Genomic DNA, 20,062 nt, shown 5'->3' with positions numbered 1-20,062 from the left:
TCTTAATCTGTAATCTGATCAATTTCAGTTTGAGCCACAGAAAATTCAATACAGTGCAAGACTAGAATTTGTCTCAATTATTGTCTCCTTAAGACACAATAAAGATTTATCTGTGATCCTACAAATTCATTTATTATTTTCCTTTAGTGGCTTGAGACCTATAGAAGCTAAAATTTCATTGGAAGTAGATTCCCCTTTGACAGAAACATTAGGTTAGGTATTATTTTCAGCAATGAATTTGTGCATCAGTGTTCTCAAAGAAATATAGACTGAATTTGAAGAGCAGAAAATGTTAATATGCCATCACAAAAGTCCATAGCTTTCACATTTTATTCTGAAAATTATGCATAAGAGTTGATTGTGGCATTCCAGTGAAATGTCAGTAAATCAACAAAAATAATCTCTCGTGTTCATTATGTAGCTTTAGTATACACTTCAGGGGACAGATCACTAACTTTCTTATATAATTAAATCCTATTAAGAATCCAGAACAGAGAATACTTCTATTATATACTTGGATATCCCCCACCTGCATTTTTTTCCCTTTAATGATCTTAAGAAGTAAAAACTGCTTGTTCTTATTCCTGGGAATTTTACATTTTAGACAGAAATTCTGGATGGGTTAGGTATTTTTCCATGCTGTATTTATACATGGTAGTATAGAAGAAAGAAGTAATGTTGGAGTAAAGGATGCAGAGAACCATAGATGGGCTTATGGAAACAAAATGCATTGCTTCAAAACTGTTCTCATTTTCTATCTACCCTTTACTGTTAATAAAGAAGGTCATAGATTAATAGATTGATGAACCATAAAGATTCACTAATCACTTTTAATTTTATAGGATCGTACCAATATAATGTTCCAGAATCACTCCCTTTGGCTTCAATGGTGGCTAGATTAAAGGCTGCAGATGCCGATGTAGGGGCTAATGCTGAAATGGAATATAAGATTGTGGATGGTGATGGCTTGGGTGTTTTCAAAATTTTAGTGGACAAGGAGACACAAGAAGGAATTATTATGATACAAAAGGTAAGATTGGTTTATTTTTTGTCTCTGTGTTTTGGGATTCAAGTAAGTCAGTCAGTAATAGATAAAATATTTATCTAGAATATATAATTTTACTAAATTTTACTAAAATGTATTTTAGTATATGCACTGTTTTTGCTTTTTTACAATTGTAGAAATTAATAAAATGTGCGGAAATAAAGGTAATCATATTGCTGTCAATTCCACTTAAATTTACAGAGAAATAGACAAAATATGTTTATCTGACCCAAGAACAATTTTTCTAAAAATGTTAAAAATGCATTTCTGCAGTACAGGACTTAGTTGTTTATTAGATAATTTAGTAGTATTTGAATTGTAATTATTAATAAAATGAAGCAAAATTCTAATTCAAACATCTTAACATGATTGACCAATATTCAGCGATATCCTGCATCAGTTTGCAAATGGAAAAATGATATAAATTACATTATTTAAAATTTATCATTTTATCTGTATGAGTCTTAATATTGATTGCTGGAAAATTAGATGAGGTGAGGATCTAAAGAGCTAAAACTAGCACATAGATATTAATGAAGCCTTCTAGCTTTATTCACTGTACTAAATAATTGTCCCTTTAACCTTCAGGATAGTTGTTACAATTTGTGAATTGTTAGTTTGCTATTATATCACAAATCCATATTTTAGGCATAGTAATCTAAAGACTGGCTCAATGATCATTAATATCAAAGTACATAAATCATTTTAAATCAAAGCTAATTAGAAAAAAATATTTATGGAGTGGTACCTTTACATTATAATCCAAAGTATCTTCATTGCTTTAATTTGAATTTACGTTGCTTTCTAACATAATATGCATCCTATGCTATATACAAGGAAATCAATACAGTGCTTATTTTAGATCAAATCTGTTAAATCAGCAATTGGGTCTGAAAGACCCATCCACCAAATCAAGCCAACCTCTTCTTTTCTCCAGTGAGCAGTACTTGGTGCAATGAGAAAATGGTACCAATTGTGCTTAGTAGTTTCTACTGATTAGCAACCAGGGCTTTTTTTCTCATAGAACGCTCAGAACGGAGTTCTGGCACCTTTTTTGGATGGAACCTTGTAGGGTAGGCAAGTCAGGTTGTATGACATGTGTGAGTTCCGGCACCTTTTTCTTTTACAAAAAAGCACTGTTAGCAACTGTTTGAAAGTGCTCTGCCATTGGTTCCTTTCTAGGATTGAGAGAGTGATTTATCCAAGATCACCCAGCTGGTTTTGTGCCAAGGTGGGACTAGAACTCCTGGTCTCCCGGTTTCTAGTCTGATGCCTTAACCACTACAACAAATTGGCTCTGATTATTATTATATCATATGATTTTGAATTAATGGCTGCCCATCTCATAAGAATAACTTAAGTGGATAGTGTACAATGATTAAAACAAAAAAACATAACAAAATCCTATGATGGCCATGGTTAAAATTACAACCTCATCTTTCTCTCTCTCACACACAAACAGCCAGTCTTTAGGACCTTATGAAAAGCTAAGAGGGATGAGGCCATCTGTATTTTCAGAGGGATACTGTTCCATAGGGCAGGCACTATCTCATGAAGACCCATCTCCAAGATGCAAAAAGATGACACTGTTTGATGAAAAGGACTCTGAACATGCTCTTTCTGCTAGATATGGTGGGCCAAGCAAAATCAATGGGAGAGATGGTCCCCGAAATTGTGTGGCTATTTGGAGTGTTATCCAAATAATTTGCTGAATATGAAAGTGTCCCAGGTGACCAGTTGTCAAATGACTGTTCAGTAGACAGAATAATATGGGAATTTATCCATTTCATTATTTAATAATGGTGAACTTAGATAGTAACCCATTGGTGAGAAGCTTCTAGTGTTGTCCTGGAATCTCTTAAAGGAGTTGAACAGTCCCTGTGATAATTTGAAATATTACACTCCCTCATATGTACATTAAATTTGTTATAAAAACATACAGTAGTTATAAAAATGGACTGGGTTTATGTCAAACCTGTGATTCAAACAAACTAAAAGCTAAAAAAAGGAAAGCCATGGCAAATCTAGACAGCACACTAAAAATCAGAGACATCACCCTGTCAACAAAAGTGCGTATAGTCAAGGCTATGGTCTTCCCAGTTGCAATGTATGGCAGTGAAAGTTGGACCATAAAAAAGGCTGAGCGCCAAAGCATTGAGGCCTTTGAACTATGGTGCTGGAGAAGACTCCTGTGAGTCCCTTGGACTGCAAGGCGATCAAACCGGTCAGTCCTAGAGGAGATCAACCCTGACTGCTCTTTAGAAGGCCAGATCCTGAAGCTAAAACTCAAATACTTTGGCCACCTAATGAGAAGGAAGGACTCACTGGAGAAGAGCCTAATGCTGGGAAAGATTGAGGGCAATAGAAGAAGGGGACGACAGAGAATGAGGTGGCTGGATGGAGTCACTGAAGCAGTAGGCGTGAGCTTAAATGGACTCCAGAAGATGGTAGAGGACAGGAAAGCCTGGAGGAACGTTGTCCATAGGGTCATGATGGGTCAGACACGACTTCGCAACTAACAACAACAACAAAAGCTGAAATAAAGATGTGACACCATGATCATAACTTACTATAGTATTAATGAATAAGATTGTGCTGAAGTATCTGATTAGGGGTATGTATAAAAAGGGAAACATTTTATTTTAAGTTCAGAACAAAGCAATCCCCCACTTAAGAACATTCTAAGTTTAGTGTATCCTTAAAGAACAAAAACTTGAAATGGTTCTCATATTTCATTCTGATTTTGAAACTAAACTCTCATTGCAAATGTGTTTTATTTTTGGTCTCGGAACACTTGAAAAGAAAATTACCTGTATCAAGACTGAAGGTCTGCTGAGGTTGAAATAACCTTTGCCTCCATGACCCCTTTATTGTTCAATGTATTAAAATTCATCACTTTGATTTCATATGATGTGCCCTATCTTCTACATAGAGCTCTTGAAGGGGGGAAAATATCTCTAAGAGAATGATATTATTTTCTGAAGTGATGAATCTTCATATTTTGCTATAGTGCTGTGCTCTGACTAATTTCTAATGGATTGAGTCATTAAGTGGGTTTCATGATTAGCATTTCAGATATTAAAATAAGTATATTCATTTTAATAACAATAGAATTTAGATAATTTTCAAGACCTTTTCAGATAGTGCACAGCAATCCCAGTAATAATAAGAGATAATAAAACACCCTATTCTGATTCAAAAGAGGAAAACATAAAAAAGTTACTCAAAACAGGAAATTTTAGGTATGGCACATTTCATTTCCTTTTTTTTTATTACCAGCTTGTGTGCTTCAGATGTATCACAAATTACTTCTAAGACATGGTAGTAGTAGCATAGAAGAACAGATATGCATAATCAGGCTAACAAAAAAAGAGTCCTTCACATAGTTTACATACGCTTCCCTATAGTGGCAGGTGAAAGTTGCTAGGAGATGATAATATAATCTTAAAACTCCAAACAAGGTAACCACAGTCATTGGCAATCTTGTAGGGCATGGGGAGAAGTCACACAAGGAACCATAAAGGTTGGTGCCTGTCTTTTCTGAATGTGCTCAATGACCGTGAACTGAAAAAGCAAGCTGTCAAACAACTGTGAATCTGTGTTCTCAGATCTGACCTTGTCTGTCATGCAACTTGTCCTTGTCTGTTTCTTCCATTATAATACTCTGAATTTCAGTAACGGTGATCAGCATTCTTAATCAATCTGATTTTCATGTTTGATTCTGAGATTAGCAGTATTTCAATCAGTTTCCATGCAGCTGATTTATATCATTCAAATGCAGTTCTGCATATTCAAAAATATGATTATGCATGCAATTATTTATTAGTAGTAGTTTGGAATGTATCTAATTACTAATTTGCTCACCCCACACAAAACAAACTCACAGGTATTTTAAAAATAGAGAAAATCATCCAGCAGTAATACTAATACATAATATTAGTTTGATTATTTCAGACTGTTATATATAGTAACTCAGAAAATTAATGATGAAAACAAATGTGGTTCACTTCTCAGTACACGTTATGTAATACTATTATTCCAGCATGCAACCATTTTAATGGAAAGTTTTCTTATAAGAGTTTCTAGAGGTTAGAAATTTCTATATGGCTCCACAGTTCTTTATATTTACATTTATAGGACATTCATCAGTGTGATGGATATGGCACTCAAAGCAGCAGAATCATTCATCTTGGAAATACATCCATTTCACTCCAATTCTCTCCCACATAACTTCTCAATACCATATTCCAAGCATTTTGCATTGATTGTAAAAATCTCATTTGGAGTTGTAAACACTTATTTTATATAAATTTGTTAGGGCTATTGGAAAGACTTGACATTTTTGTATCCAAAGATGGGAAAAACCTGTATATTCCTGGCAGTCTTAAGTCAAAGTCTTTGCTAATTGAACTTTGCCATTCTAGGAGCTGGATTACGAAACAAAGACCAGCTACATACTGAGAATTGAAGCAGCAAATAAGCAGGTAGATGCCCGCTTCTTAAGCCTTGGACCATTCAATGATGTGACAACAGTCAAGATTATTGTCGAGGATGTAGATGAGCCACCCATGTTTAGTTCACTTTCGTACAGTATGGTGGTATCTGAAGCAGCTAAAGTAGGCACTATTATTGGTACTGTAGCAGCCCATGATCCAGATGCATCTAACAGTCCTGTCAGGTAATTTGATAGTTCATTTCCAGTTTTTCTTTTCATTTTCAGGGTATTCAGTTGTATATTCTTTTCATTTATTTATTCCTGTTATATGTTGCCTTCCTCACAGGAGTATTTGAAAGTACAAGGTCTTTGGTAGAATCCAGTGCTGATTTTTCACTTCTGTCAGTTCAGCTGGAGGAACATTTCTATTCTCTCCCTTTTTTACTTTCTTTATAACCCCAAAGTTGAAAACTAGGGCAGTTCTTCAGAAACTGGGAAGGATGCTCCAGAATGTATCTCCTAAACAGCCACACATATGCACCCACAATCACACATGTGAATCTTTCTTTCTCTCTCTTCCCCACCCCTCTCTCTCTCTGTGTGTGAGAGAGACAGAGACAGAGAGAATGTGGCAGTTATTTGGTCAAGTGAAACAAGTTTCCATTTCACTTAATGTCAGTAAAATTGTGTACAAGTATATTAACAAGGACTGTGCAGGGAATGCTAAAGAATGCTAAGCTGTTAAGAGACGGAAGCAGCTAAATCTGCATAATATTAATTTGTTTTTCTGTTGTAATTGCAAATAGGTTTAATTCTTTGGAGCACAGCAATTTATAAACATTTAAATAGGTAAATACTACATCAGTATTCTAGACTACATTGCAATGGTTTTGTGGCATTTGTATAATACAGGGAGAGAAACAATATGCATCATAAATGAAATCTGAGGAAAATATTCCATAGATGACAAGAATTTCTCATTATCCACAAACTATAGCTTTTGTTCTCTCTAAATTATACCAAACGCTGTTCACAAATAGATTATTTCTAGAAACAAAATCACTCCTGGATATTGCTTCAGTATTTATTTTTCAAAAATGTTCATGTGTACATGAATAGGTATAGTGTGTGCGATGTCCTTATTTTGTGTGTGATGGCTGAAAACAAACTTCTTCAAAATAATTTAATGTTGAATGTAATAACTTTGTTGAAGAGCAGAGAGGGCTTGTTAGCTATGCAATTATAACTTAGACATACCAGATTTTTAGTGCTTTATTTGAGCCAAAACTGATATCTCTTTTGAAAAGGGTAAGGACAAAATGCTTGAAACAATGCTATTAGATCACATAATCAGTTGAATGTTTCTCAAGAAAGTACACAAATGGTTTCCATAGTGATTGTTTATTAGCAGCATTGAACAATAGTAGACTTAATAACTTAAAGGGTTAAAACCTGACCAGAAATTAAATTCCATCTACATGGGTCTATCAAGAAAGATTAGGTTATGAAGATGACCAACAATATCTCTGGTGCCAAACATGAAGAGTTTTATCAATTTGGCATATATATTCTTAGTGGGAGAATTTAAAGCAAGCCAAACCATACCAATTAAGCTTTTACACAAATACATTCCTGTAAAAGAGAAGAATTCAGCAAAGCACGAGTGATTCAAAGGATGGGGAAAAGGATATTAAAGCTTTGTAGGTATAGAACATATTTTTACAATCTTGTATGTGGTTATGAGAATTCAAAACCAGCACATATGGATTGGCAATTATGGCAAACTGCTACTGCATGTTACCCAGTCATTGTATGTTTTTAACAAAAATTGGACATTTTCATTAAGTCAAGAAACATAATAATTCACAAGCATAAAATAAATGAGGTTATGAATTACAGTATTAAAACCTCAAGAGCACCATGTTTATTGCTTATATAATACTGCTTAAAGGAAGAGTAGGAAAAATGAAATCAGAATGCTGTAACCAAAAACAGTGTCTCAAGTAATTTAATCCCTCTACATGATAGTATACATGATAATAGCAGCATTTCTGATAATAGTTATACATTTAAGGCAGAATGAGAGAAAGCTTCTATGTAACTCATATGTTAAGATGATCAAAAATAAAATCTTCCCACAACAGACAGGAGCCCAAATAGAATATACTCTAGATTGGAATTTCAATTTTATTTCATAAACTCTTTATATTTTTGGGACCCTATCTTTCTGTTTTGTAAAATGAAGGCAAAATGACTTCATCTGACTTTTAGCCATAGCAATAGCACTTTGACTTATATATGTGTTTTATAGCCCTCTCTAAGCAGTTTACAGAGTCAGCATATTGCCCCCAACAATCTGGGTCCTCATTTTACCAACCTCGGAAGGATGGAAAGCTGAGTCAACAAACAGCAAGAAAACAAAATAAGAAAATTGTAGAACTTCTTGCAACTTTTTAATGCAAGTTATTGTAAAAATCCAGCTGCCCTAGTTACTTTTCTGAAATGTTCTTTTTAAAAAACTGCAATAATAATAAGAATATATATATATATATATATATATATATATATATATATATATATATATATATATATATATATATATATATGTTTAAGTATTTGTCAAGGCTTTTTGAATGGACCTTGCTAATTAACTCTTTCATTCCTGTTTTGGCCCGGCTCAGGCCCAAAACAGGAATGAAAGAGTTAATTAGCAAGGTCCATTCAAAAAGCCTTGACAAATACTTAAACATACATTTGCCTTGCCTTCCAGCTAATATAAGAGAGACAGAACCTGTGGCTCAGGAGGTTAAAACACTGCCTGATACATAATCAGCCCGGGTTCGAATCTTAGATAAAGGGTATGACTAACTGATGAGAACATAAAAGAGTTCGAAATGATCATCTTAGCCTCCCAAATTCTTTATTAGCAATTTGAATAATTTGCATATATATATATATATATATATATATATATATATATATATATATATATATATATATATATATATATATGTATATATATATATATATGTATATATATATATATATATATATATATATATATATATATATATATATATATATATATATATATATATATATATATATATATATATATATATGATAAAGGATCATTGTTACCTATGCTAGTCAGTTTGTAAAGAGTCTCTCTCTATATTCCAATCTCCCTTTTTTAAATCCTGCAAGATCAATATACTATTGTTCCATATAAAAAGATCACTTTCTTGAATCTTCAAATAATCTTTATGACTGAGCCACAGATGTAGATTTCCATATTAAAATATCAACTGGATGGCTGCTACCTGCAACCAATTTCATATCCTAACTCTTAAATATCTTTATCCTAAATTAAAAATATCTTTTTAATCAAAAGTGAATTGAAGTATTTACTTTGACATTGTATCTACATTTTATTTGATTAGGAATAATTTTGGTAGAAAAATATATGTGTAGAAACATATTCTTTTGCAAACCATGGTTTTATAATATTCAATATTTTGTCAGGATTGTTGAACTAGTTGATGAAAGGTCTACATTTCTCTGCCATTTGTATCTCCCATTGCTGCCTGGTGAAAAGAGGTGAAAATTCTGAAATGATAACATCATTATAATTAGTAAAGCTCTGGAACTTATATAAAAGAGTCTTATCTCTGTCTGTACTCATTTGTTTTAATCAATTATAGTGTTGTTGCCATCCTCCTAAATTACTCTTTTCCTTCATTTGCTCACTTTCCTGATGAACCTAAATCAAATTATGGATTCTGTGGAAAATTGTAGTTAAGCCATTTACTCCACTACTGTTTAAATCATGCCACAAGCTCTTTGTCATTCTTGAAGTGCTGCCCTGCACATAAAAAAGCTTTATGTAGATTGATTCATACTACCAGTGTGTGAGAACTCTGATTTTATTGTGATGGCAGGAATATGATTTAGAGTTATCTTATTATCCTGTCAACATACCCAAGTCTGGAAGCACTTATAATGAATCTTAAAGGATATGGCTGTTCACAATGAGGGTGACGGAACCATTGAGCATTGGATAATCTTTCTTTCTTCTTTGCTGTTTATTTTTGCTTTGAAATTTTCTTTCAAAAGAATTTGGAAAAGAAAGGAGCATGTTTAAGCCAAAGAAGTACAGTGATAAGAACCTGAGCTGTATGATGGCGATCAAGCTCCAGGAGCAAGTGTGATGATACATAATCCCTGATCTATTCTCTGATTTCCTTATCCATCCTTTTTCTGCCCCTAAAGTAATTTTGTAAAAAGTGTTACATCTCACTGTGCAAGCTTTGATGGAAACGGAATGAAGTGGCTGATTTCCAGATCTATTTTCTGATATGTTTAAACTATAGTCACATGTAGATTATCCTTGCTCATCTGCCCACCCCCCATAACCTTTGCTGTATCCAGGAATTACTGTAAATAACAGAAAAGACAAGAATATACTTGTGAACTCCCTTAAGAAAAATGTTATGGAATATCGGAACTAAGGTAATACAGTACATTTAGCAGAAGCAGATAACACTGTATAATGCACTTTCTTTGTTTAGGAAGACAGTAGAAGCTCAGATTCAAAAAAAGAATTTAGATGAGAGAAAATAGTAAAACTCTTTCACCTTAATGTGAAATCAATAAAACATTTTTAACGAACTGCAATTATATATACAATTATATATATGCTTTCATCTTTCATCCAGGTATTCAATAGATCGAAATACAGACTTAGAAAGGTATTTCAATATTGATGCCAACACTGGGGTTATTACTTCAGCAAAGACATTGGACAGAGAGACAAACGCTGTTCATAATATTACTGTCTTAGCAATGGAAAGCCGTAAGTTGCCAATTTTTTAAAAAATGGAAGCTTTATAAAGTGTTGATTTTCACTGTATTAACTAAGCAAGTTTGAATCAAATCCTGTCAATGGAAGTTTCTAGGTATAAACTGAAAGACAAAGAATTAATATTTATTCTATTCCATGATAATTCTCTGTATGTTAAAACTTATATGTATCATAGGATAATATGTGTGTCTGTTGTTGTAGAAACAGCACTAATGTTTTATTGTTGTATGCAAACTGCCGTAATCACTTTTATGGATTCAGAGATAGGAAGGAAATTGGTTAATAAATGGCATTAAATGCACAATATAGAATTGATTGATCATGTAAGTCTTTGGATTCCTAGGATTATATTTGATTTATATTATGCATAACAGAGGTTCATTACTGGTCTTTGTTACTGCAAATTGGAATTTACTGTGTGTAACTGCTATGTCAATACCTGCATCATGGTCAAAGAGAGTAGCTTCATTAGATTCTGCTGGTGATAGCTGAAACTAGGAAATTCAAGAAGCTGGGTAGATTTCCCAGGTTTATTCATTTGCATTTAGCTGAAATAGTAAATAAGAGGTAGTGGAAATAAAAGGAGACATATCTAATAAGTCATTGATTTGATGAGATATTGCAACTACTGCATTTTGCTGTTGTCATCGCCACTTCTTTTTCCACTGACAACTTCAGTTCGCTAATGTAATTAAACATAATATATTAGATACTTGCAGAATTGGTTTATAATAATAATTCCCTTTTGTTATTTTTATCAGAAAACCCTTCACAAATTGGGAGGGGATATGTGGCCATCACTATCCTGGATGTTAATGACAATGCACCTGAGTTTGCCATGGATTATGAAACAACAGTCTGTGAAAATGCAGTACCTGGCCAGGTGTGGATTTATATTCAAAACAGCTTGATGATATTTTCTGCAAAACAGTGATTTGATTTACAGCGATGCCTCTTTTAAGTTAAAACATAATAAATTCATTTCAATAAAACTGACATGTTGATTTGAAGCTAAAATAAGCATTAACTAGGTCTGAAACCTTTATCATCCAAGATCCCACTACAAAACTCTACAAGTCAATCTACACAACACAAGCTTTGAACATCTTGTAGGCTTCTTAACTGATGAAAATAACCCATTTCCATTCTTTTAGACATCTCTCTCTGGGAACACAACCTTTCTAATTTCTGTTTTATACAATGTTTATGTTCATACAATACTTCCTGGGAAGTTTAAGGACACATTGACATTGTTAGATCACCCTTTCTCAGCATGTGCTCTGAAGAACAGTAGGATCCCATGAGAGGTTGCTAGGAATTCCACAGGATTTTTTTGTTTTTGTTTTTGAGGAATAGGGGCCTTAATTATTTTAAATATTTATGAAAAGCCAACACTGTCCTTGTCTGTATTAACAGAGGGATAGAACCAAGATCAGGTGAATTGCTAATGCCTTGGTAAGACCACACTAGGAATATTGCATCGGGTTTTGGTCACAGCAATGTAAAAAAAGATGTTGAGTCTCTAGAAAGAATGCAGAGAAGAGAAACAAAGATGATTAGGGGACTGGAAGCTAAATCATTTAAACAATGGTTGCTGGAATTGGGTATATCTAGTTTAATGAAAAGAAGATCTGGGGTGACATGATTGCAGTGTCCTAATATCTTAGGGGTTGCAATAAAAAAGAGTGAGTCAACCTTAGCATGACTAAGAGGAAGAGATATGTAGTGTCAGGACAAATAGCAACATTTACATTTATTATCATATCCTGTGCTAAGTACACTGGGCTACAAATGTACTCCACAAATTTTGATCAGCAGTTACACTCTCCATATCCTTTCATTTAAGGTTGATGTTTTTCAGGTCTTGACTGATATTCAAGTGAATTAAATTAATTACTGCAATTATTATTTATAATGTACTTATAGTTTCTTTTATTACTTAAAATATACTTTGCATGGAATTTTTGGGGTTCCACCAAGGTTTTTAAGGACTACACATGAGCCTCAAGGTCTTCTCCTGTCGTGTGGAAAAAGAAGCCTGCAACATACATTTTGAAACAGTTCTGTTATTACATCTTGGGAAAATAAGTCTCAGGGTAACAGAGTTCAAACATTTAAGTTTATGCTAAGTCCTTTAGGCAAAAGCTTAAGATTTTAGTTTGATGGACCATTTGCCAGCTTCTTTAAAAATGATCTCTTTGGCCGACAGTATTTTTTTCTCTCTTAAAAGTCATTAAAGTCACTGAACCCATCAAAGCTATCATTTTCCCTATTTGTTACTTTTAAAAGTAATAATTTAATCTACTCTGCGGGGCTTTGAAATGATAACATTGCCCAAAACAATGTGAATTTGATTTTGGAAGTATTTTCAGGAAAACGTCTCACCCTCCAAAGTGTTAAACAGGCCCAGATTACACATCAGAATAACAACATTAAAATGTGTGATATAGTATGAATTGAAATGGCCTTATAATTTCTCCTTAATTCACCTGAAGTTAAATTTATAAAATAACAATATTTTTCCCCTCAACCCCCAGGGTAGCAAAAGAGGAAGTAAAGAAGAACAGTATTTTTGTAATTTTTTTATTGTCCCAAGAATTACATACATGAAAATTTACTTCCCTCTTTCTAGAAGCCCTTTCAAAACACTTTTGTTGTCTTTTGTTCCAAAAGATTGATTCAAAAGTTCCACCACTTGGAGCCAATTTCAAGAAATAAATTCTGCCTGAGAAAGTAAAATTTATTCTACTGATATATTATGCGGCCGGCATCAACTTCCCTCCGCCCAGTACGCTCCCACAGAGAGGGCCTCCGGTCAAAGAATGCCGACTGGTGGCCCCCAGGGGGAGGGCGTTCTCTGTGGGCACGCCGGATTTATGGAACCATCTTCCGGTCGAGCTCCGGATGGCACCTGATCTCCGCTCCTTCCGGCGCGATCTTAAAACCTACCTCTTTGAACAAGCTGGCCTGGCCTGATGGGATGGGGTCGGGTTTTATAATTGATCTTAACCTTTTAATCTGTATTAATTTATTATGGGCATTCTGTTTAATTACTTTTTAATTTTTGTATCTTGCTTTTTATTATGTATTGCCCTGTTCGCCGCCCTGAGTCCTTCGGGAGAAGGGCGGTATACAAATTAAATAAATAAATAAATAAATAAATAAATAAATAAATAAATAAATAAATAAATAAATAATAAATAAATATTATGGCAAGGGAGTAAGTGGATAGTGCCTGTCTTTTTTATCAGGTTATTTTCCAACAAGGAGAGCTGTTCAAAAAAAAACACCCTTCAATATAGATTCTGAAAAGTACTTTTAATAAGAATAGATTTTAGGTGATATTAATATTTATACTTTCTCTATGAGTAATTATGTATTCTTAATACAAAATAATTACATGGTAATGAAAACAAACCAAAATCTGATATGAAGATGATGTTTTTCCCTCCTTAGATCATTCAAAGAATCAGTGCCATTGACAGAGATGACCCACCTAGTGGTCATCAGTTTTCCTTCAGTTTGGCAGGAGATGCCACAAACAACCACAACTTCACATTACAAGATAATAAAGGTAAGGTATCAATCACGATTGCTAGCCTAAGGATATTTCAAAACAAACACGCTTCCACTCTGATTTATTCAGACAAGAAACACTAACTGTCACCTAGAGCAGGGGTGGGTAACCTTGGCTCTTTTATGATTTGTGGGCTTCCCATGCTGGCTCAGGAATTCTGGGAGTTGAAGTCCACAAGTCATGGAAAAACCAAGGTTCCCGACCCCTCACCTAGAGTAACTTCTTCATCAGCAAAAACATTAATTAAAAGCCATCAGACCCCCAAAGTAATTTCTTATCTATAGATCGTCTGTGAAGGGAAAAAAAGGTGTTAGTTAAATCATTTCAATTTAAAAACCAAACAGATGGGCTTCAAATCCTTTGTTAAATTAAATATTTTCACTTTTTTATTATTTTTTTCTAAATGAAATTATACTTTAGAGTATTAACATCACTGCACTTCGAATTTAGATGTAGATTTTTAAAATAAAATATCCTGCAAATAATTCAAGGCAGCAAACATATCTAATACTGCTTCCTCCTCCTAATTTCCCCTAACAACAACCCTGAGTTAGGTCAAGCTCAAAGAGATTGACAAGCCCAAAGTCCCCCAGCTGGTTTCCGTGCCTATGGCAGGATTAGAACTCATGGTCTCCTGGTTTCTAGCCAGGTGCTTTAATCCCTAATCAAATTGTTTTCATGTATAGGCTCCAGAAATACAGAAATAAACTTTTAAAAACTTGTGACAAAATATTTTTCCACACATCACTTGCAATATATGTGTCACATCAATCATAAATTGGAGGCAAGAGCTAAAAATCCCACATTTCTGGCTGTTAATGTCATTTCAGTCTCCTGAAAATAATCCTATATTCCTGATGGGTACATATTAGTATTGTTTTGCAAAGTTTTAATCTTGTTTTATTGTTTTATTCATTTTTAATATTGTATGCCGAAAAAAAATCCTGGAGGAAACATTTTGTCTCAGCCATGAGGCAGGTATCAGTAACAGAATGTGATTAATCCATTCTCCTGAAACAGATTGGTTCTTGGCCTGTAAATGTTCAGAAGGAGAAAAATCCTTTTGGTTTAACCTTGATTCCAGGATTATAGGGTGGTAGACTAAGGCTTACCACCCTATAAAAAAAGGCATGCATTCTTTTCCCCTTTTCTTTATACTGTACATATTTCTTGCTCTATTTTACTATTTTATTGCACTGGCCTTTTGATTCCTCTCACTGAAATTTCCCTGTCAGTTCTGCTATTGTTATTAGGCATTCCCTATCAGTTATACTTCTGTTTTACAACAACCGGAGTTGTTGTAAAACAGAAGTAGACAATCTGTTGATTTTCTGTCTTAAAGATGGACATGTTTTGGGTGATGAGGGGCCACACTCAACATTTTTTTGAAAAGAAGAACTTGTTTAGGTGTCAGCTATGGCTTTTGGACATGTAGTTTTACAATCCACCACTTGAAGATTATAGTTAATAAATAACTATAATAAATAAAAATAAGATAAATAAAATAAAAATAAATACCTACTATAATTGAATATACAATGCAAAGTCTTCCAGAAATAAGACATATCGTAGCTTTAAAATATCAAAACTGGCAGTTTTTTGTTTTTTTAAAAAAATCCATTATCTGTTATTAAATCCATTATCTATTTTTGTATCTAAACTGAAATCATTGCTATGACCTCATTTGAAGAACTTAAATATATTCCATTATCAAAATTAATTGTTCTTGTATCTGCTTAGCCCTGATCCTGAAGACTGAAACTCAGTTCAGTGTAATATTTCTTTGATTTATGTATTATTTTTAACAGCAGTTTTCAAATATAAATCAGGTGCCATTTTATTATTAGATTCCAAATGCAGTTCTTTAAATAGATAGCAATGTAATTTTTGTGTGAAGGACAAATGAATATTCAAAATTTGCATTTCTGATTCATTTGCACTCATTTTAATTTTTGAAATATATTTTCATATTAATGAATCATCTTCTGATAGATGTTCTTCTGACTACATAGACTGATTTCTTAAATTTTAATTTGAACATACTAAATTTGTTACAACAATATATTTTGTCAAGCTTATTAAATATATAGTATGTTCTGATATTTCAAGCATAAACCATGAGTGGCAAGTATGGTTCCCTATAGTATTTTGTTGGCAATGACCGGGACCTTGAACTGAATCTGGAAATGCCATAAATGTGGGTTTTCACAATATCATTAAGCACGAGGATGGCTGTATTTGGTACTAGCTAAAGTTTTTGTGGTTTTCAAGGGTTGTCCCATGTTGAATAAATTGCAAATACAAATGCAAGAGTGTAAGGGACCATCTTCAGTCTGTACATTTCTAGTAACATCAAAACTACTTGGCAGAAGTATCCACAGCTTGACATAGTATTCACAGCTTTTCCAGCAGAAACCTGGAGTCCAGGAGGATCCCTTGGAGTACAAGCCTGCACTTTCAGGGAAGTGAAACTTCAAGAGCAGCCAAAATAGATTCTGAACCTACAGCCACTCTGTCTTGCTTGGGTTGAATCTGATTCTGTATAAATCTGACTCATCAGCATATCACCAACATATTGATGATACCTCACTCCATACTAACAGATTATCTCATCCATGTAGATGTTAGACAACATGAGGAAGAGAAATGAGCCCTGGGAACCTCATATTAATATTCTTCTGGGATTAATTTCCCCCCGTCCCGCAACCACTTGCCTGCTCAGGAAGGGGTGGAACCTTGGCCAACAGTCCCGCCCACTCTCAATGAAGCCCATAAATTTTCTGTGATTCACATAACTGAAAGAGGAAAAACGTCTAACAGGGCAATACTGGTTGCTTTTTCACCATATATATCTAATTATAGGACACCAAGGAGGTCAATTTATGCAGTTTCTGATCCATTCCTGGCTTGCATTCGTATTGCCAAGGGTTCACATAATTCCTATCTTCCAGAATCTTTGTTTTTGTCATCCTACCACTTTGCCGTAACCTAACCAAGAAGGAAGTTCGGATATAGGACAATAGTCCATCACTGTGCATCTAAGCCAGATTTCTTGAAGAGGCAAACTAGTGCTTTTTTCCAAGGCTACTGGAACTTTTCTTAAAACAAGGCATTAACTACTGTCTAAAGTCCAATCTGTATTTTCTTTCTTGGCAGCTTTAACTTGCCTACAATACAAAGAAAAGAAGATGGGCTTATAAATAGATTTGTTTTATAAAGTATTTAAGGTTTTGGTTGGTTAGTTGATTGTGTTTTGTGCAATTGCGTGCTTTAATAATACTGCCTTATGCCAGCAGGCAAGATCAAGTGATTTTCACTTGATTAATTTAAACAGAGAATAAGAGTTTATTTTTACTCCAAGTCACATAAGGATGTGATTACAGTAAATGTGTCTTGCTTTCAGTTAAAAAAAAAAAGATTTTTTCCCCATGGGTGGGGGGAATGGTAAGAAGAAAGCCCAAACTACTTTGATCTGATGTTATGACTTGATTACAATTTTAAGGTCTAAGAGCAGTCAGAGAAACATCTTGGGATCAACTAATTTTAAAGATAAAGGTATATATCATAAAGAAAGCCAATCCCTTCCTTATTTATTATTATATTTACAGAGAAGGGATCAATTGGGGTTGATCTCTAGAGAACAATAGGGAGGTGGTTGAGGCTATTATTATTTCATTGCCAATTTAGCATTGCAATTGTGATTATTACATAGTCCTTTTACTATGAACAGTTTATGCTTACTCTTGCTTCTGGCACTACCAGGTTTATTCTCCCATATTAAACAAATGTAACATTCCTGCCAAAACTGTTAGGGAAGGTCTTTGCCACCGAAACACAGAATAGCAGGGACAACAGTAGTTCTGCTGAAGTAAAGGGGAAAAAAAGGAAGCTATTATGTAGTTTTGATAACCATGGGCAACTTACCAACAATAGGCAGTGGTGGGATTTTTTTTAATCAATGGGCAATTTTCCCTTCAAAATCAGATTTCATTAAAAAACCTGGTTTCCACATAGTAAACAAAAGCTGTCTGATTCTTTTTAATTTTAATAGTGCCAAAGGCTGGCAGCTTTGTTAAAACTCCTTTTACTTTGCCTACATTTGTTGGTGCTTTTGGGCCTCCTGCCTGCCTGCCTGAAAGTTAGTTTTTAAAAATAGTTCCGTGTAAGAGCTCTAACTTCAGTCTCTTGTATCTAGCACCAAAGTGGAAAGCTAAGAATAATTCTTGCAAAATGTCTGCTTGGAGAGGATCAATTCCATAGCACCAAAGACAAGTTGAAGCAAGTGAAGAAAATGGTTACTTATTCTACCTCTGTTTAGTTATATCTGACAGCATAATTATTTTATTATTTTTATTATTTTAATTCTATTTATATCCCGCCCTTCTCCGAAGACTCAGGGCGACTTACAAGCTTAGCAGTATAATTACCGGTGTTTATGAATTGGATCAAGCTACTGGAGAACACTCCTGAAAAGGCCATGTAAAATGACTCAAAATATTTGGTCGAAATATTCTGTGTAATACATCTGCCCAAATCCTAAAGAGTGACATAATGAACTCTTAACTGGACACTGGGATGATCTTTCGAAAATATGTGATTTTCCTGAGTGCTAACATATTCTCAGTTCTGATTAACAAAGGTTAATCCTTTCTGTTCTCACAAGAAAGCACATCTCCTCACTATTTTTCTTACATGCATTCTACAGTTTATATGTTTAGTCCCTGCATTTCTAAAAAAAAAAAAAAAGGAACGAACCATAGGTCTAAAAGGAGGAACATGAACCAGGAGGCAATAAGTGGTAAAATATATGTCATAACCCGTGACTTAACAGTACATGCTTGCATCTGATATCAGAACCCAAGTACATAATCCAAGGGGTTTAATTTGAACATGTTGGAGTGGAACTGTATATCAGTTGAGCCAATTATAATGGGCATAAGTCATGGATAGAAATTATGGCTCTCTTAAGTATTACTGAATTACAACATGCAGCATCCAATCATTAACTGGCTGGGGTTGCTGGGAATTATATTTTAACAACATATTTAAGGACACTTTTTCACTATCCTTAGCACAGTTGAAGCAAGAACTTTTAACCTTTTCTAATGTCTTTCTTGTGCTGTTGTATTAATACCTAGAATTTCAAGTCTGCCATCAGGAAACGCAGAAGGTTTTTCATAGTTCAAATATCATATAAGAATGAGAGATTAGGAATAAACCTTTTTATTAACTATTTACAAAGGGCCATTGCAACTATATGCTTACTTCCAGGGACTGAGCTTTGTACTTTCAAATTATGAGGCATATTTATTTACATTGCCAAGCTAAGATACTATTAAAATTAATCTAAAAAAACAGATGTTTTTTCTTTAAGAAAATGTTTTTGTCTTCCTTTTGTCTTTTCCTTGATCTAGACAATACAGCATCTATACTCACCAGACGAAATAGCTTTCGGAGGCAAGAACAGTCGGTTTATTATTTGCCAATATTCATTCTAGACAGTGGCTCTCCTTCCCTGAGTAGCACCAATACACTCACGATTCGAGTCTGTGATTGTGATGCAGATGGCATTGCCCAAACATGTAATGCAGAGGCCTACATCTTACCAGCTGGACTTAGTACTGGAGCACTCATAGCAATCCTGGCTTGCGTGTTGACACTGCTAGGTACGTCTCTGTGGTTTCTTCATTGAAGGGAACAATCCTCCATCAGAATACATAAAATACTATTTTTCATTTTTTTAATTATTGCCTTTGTATTGCAAGAAGTATAGGAGCTAAAAGTAAGAGTTTTTCAGATAATCTCATATAAAGGTAGTGGTAAGCTCCAGATTTGCTTAAAATCAGTAGATGTGGTTGTATCTGAACCTTCAGATGTTTAAAACATTTAATTCCTGTAATGTCTCATTTTTTTAATTAACTTATCTGGTGTATTTTTGGAGTGATCATTCAGAATGACTAAAAGTTAAAACAAGAAAATAAGATGCATAATTACAAAAATAAATAGCAAGAAAACCTGGCTTCATCAAAAAACAGTCCGTGGTGCTATTGAGTTTAAATTGATGGAACAACGTTGCACAAGTTTTGATGGTAATGCTATCTGATGACCTTGGGTGAAAATTCTATAATGGAAAGAAACATT

The 20,062-nt window shown here is 34.0% G+C and overlaps 1 protein-coding gene across 1 annotated transcript in view; it reads left to right on the top strand.

Moving 5' to 3' along the window:
- Positions 1-20,062, top strand: part of CDH7 (cadherin 7) — a gene marked incomplete at its 3' end in the record, with an annotated part of 127,442 nt that overhangs the window by 93,680 nt on the left and 13,700 nt on the right. The window contains exons 6-11 of the mRNA XM_081324833.1: positions 843-1,030; positions 5,470-5,723; positions 10,199-10,335; positions 11,106-11,227; positions 13,801-13,918; positions 19,336-19,587. Of these exons, the coding sequence (XP_081180959.1) occupies positions 843-1,030; positions 5,470-5,723; positions 10,199-10,335; positions 11,106-11,227; positions 13,801-13,918; positions 19,336-19,587 (1,071 nt within the window). The remainder of the gene's footprint in view (positions 1-842; positions 1,031-5,469; positions 5,724-10,198; positions 10,336-11,105; positions 11,228-13,800; positions 13,919-19,335; positions 19,588-20,062) is intronic.

This window comes from Vipera berus (genome assembly GCF_964194415.1).
Source record: "Vipera berus genome assembly, chromosome: 3".
NCBI lineage: Eukaryota > Metazoa > Chordata > Lepidosauria > Squamata > Viperidae > Vipera > Vipera berus.
Note: the sequence above shows the minus strand (reverse complement) of the source record. Positions and strands in the feature narration are given on the sequence as shown.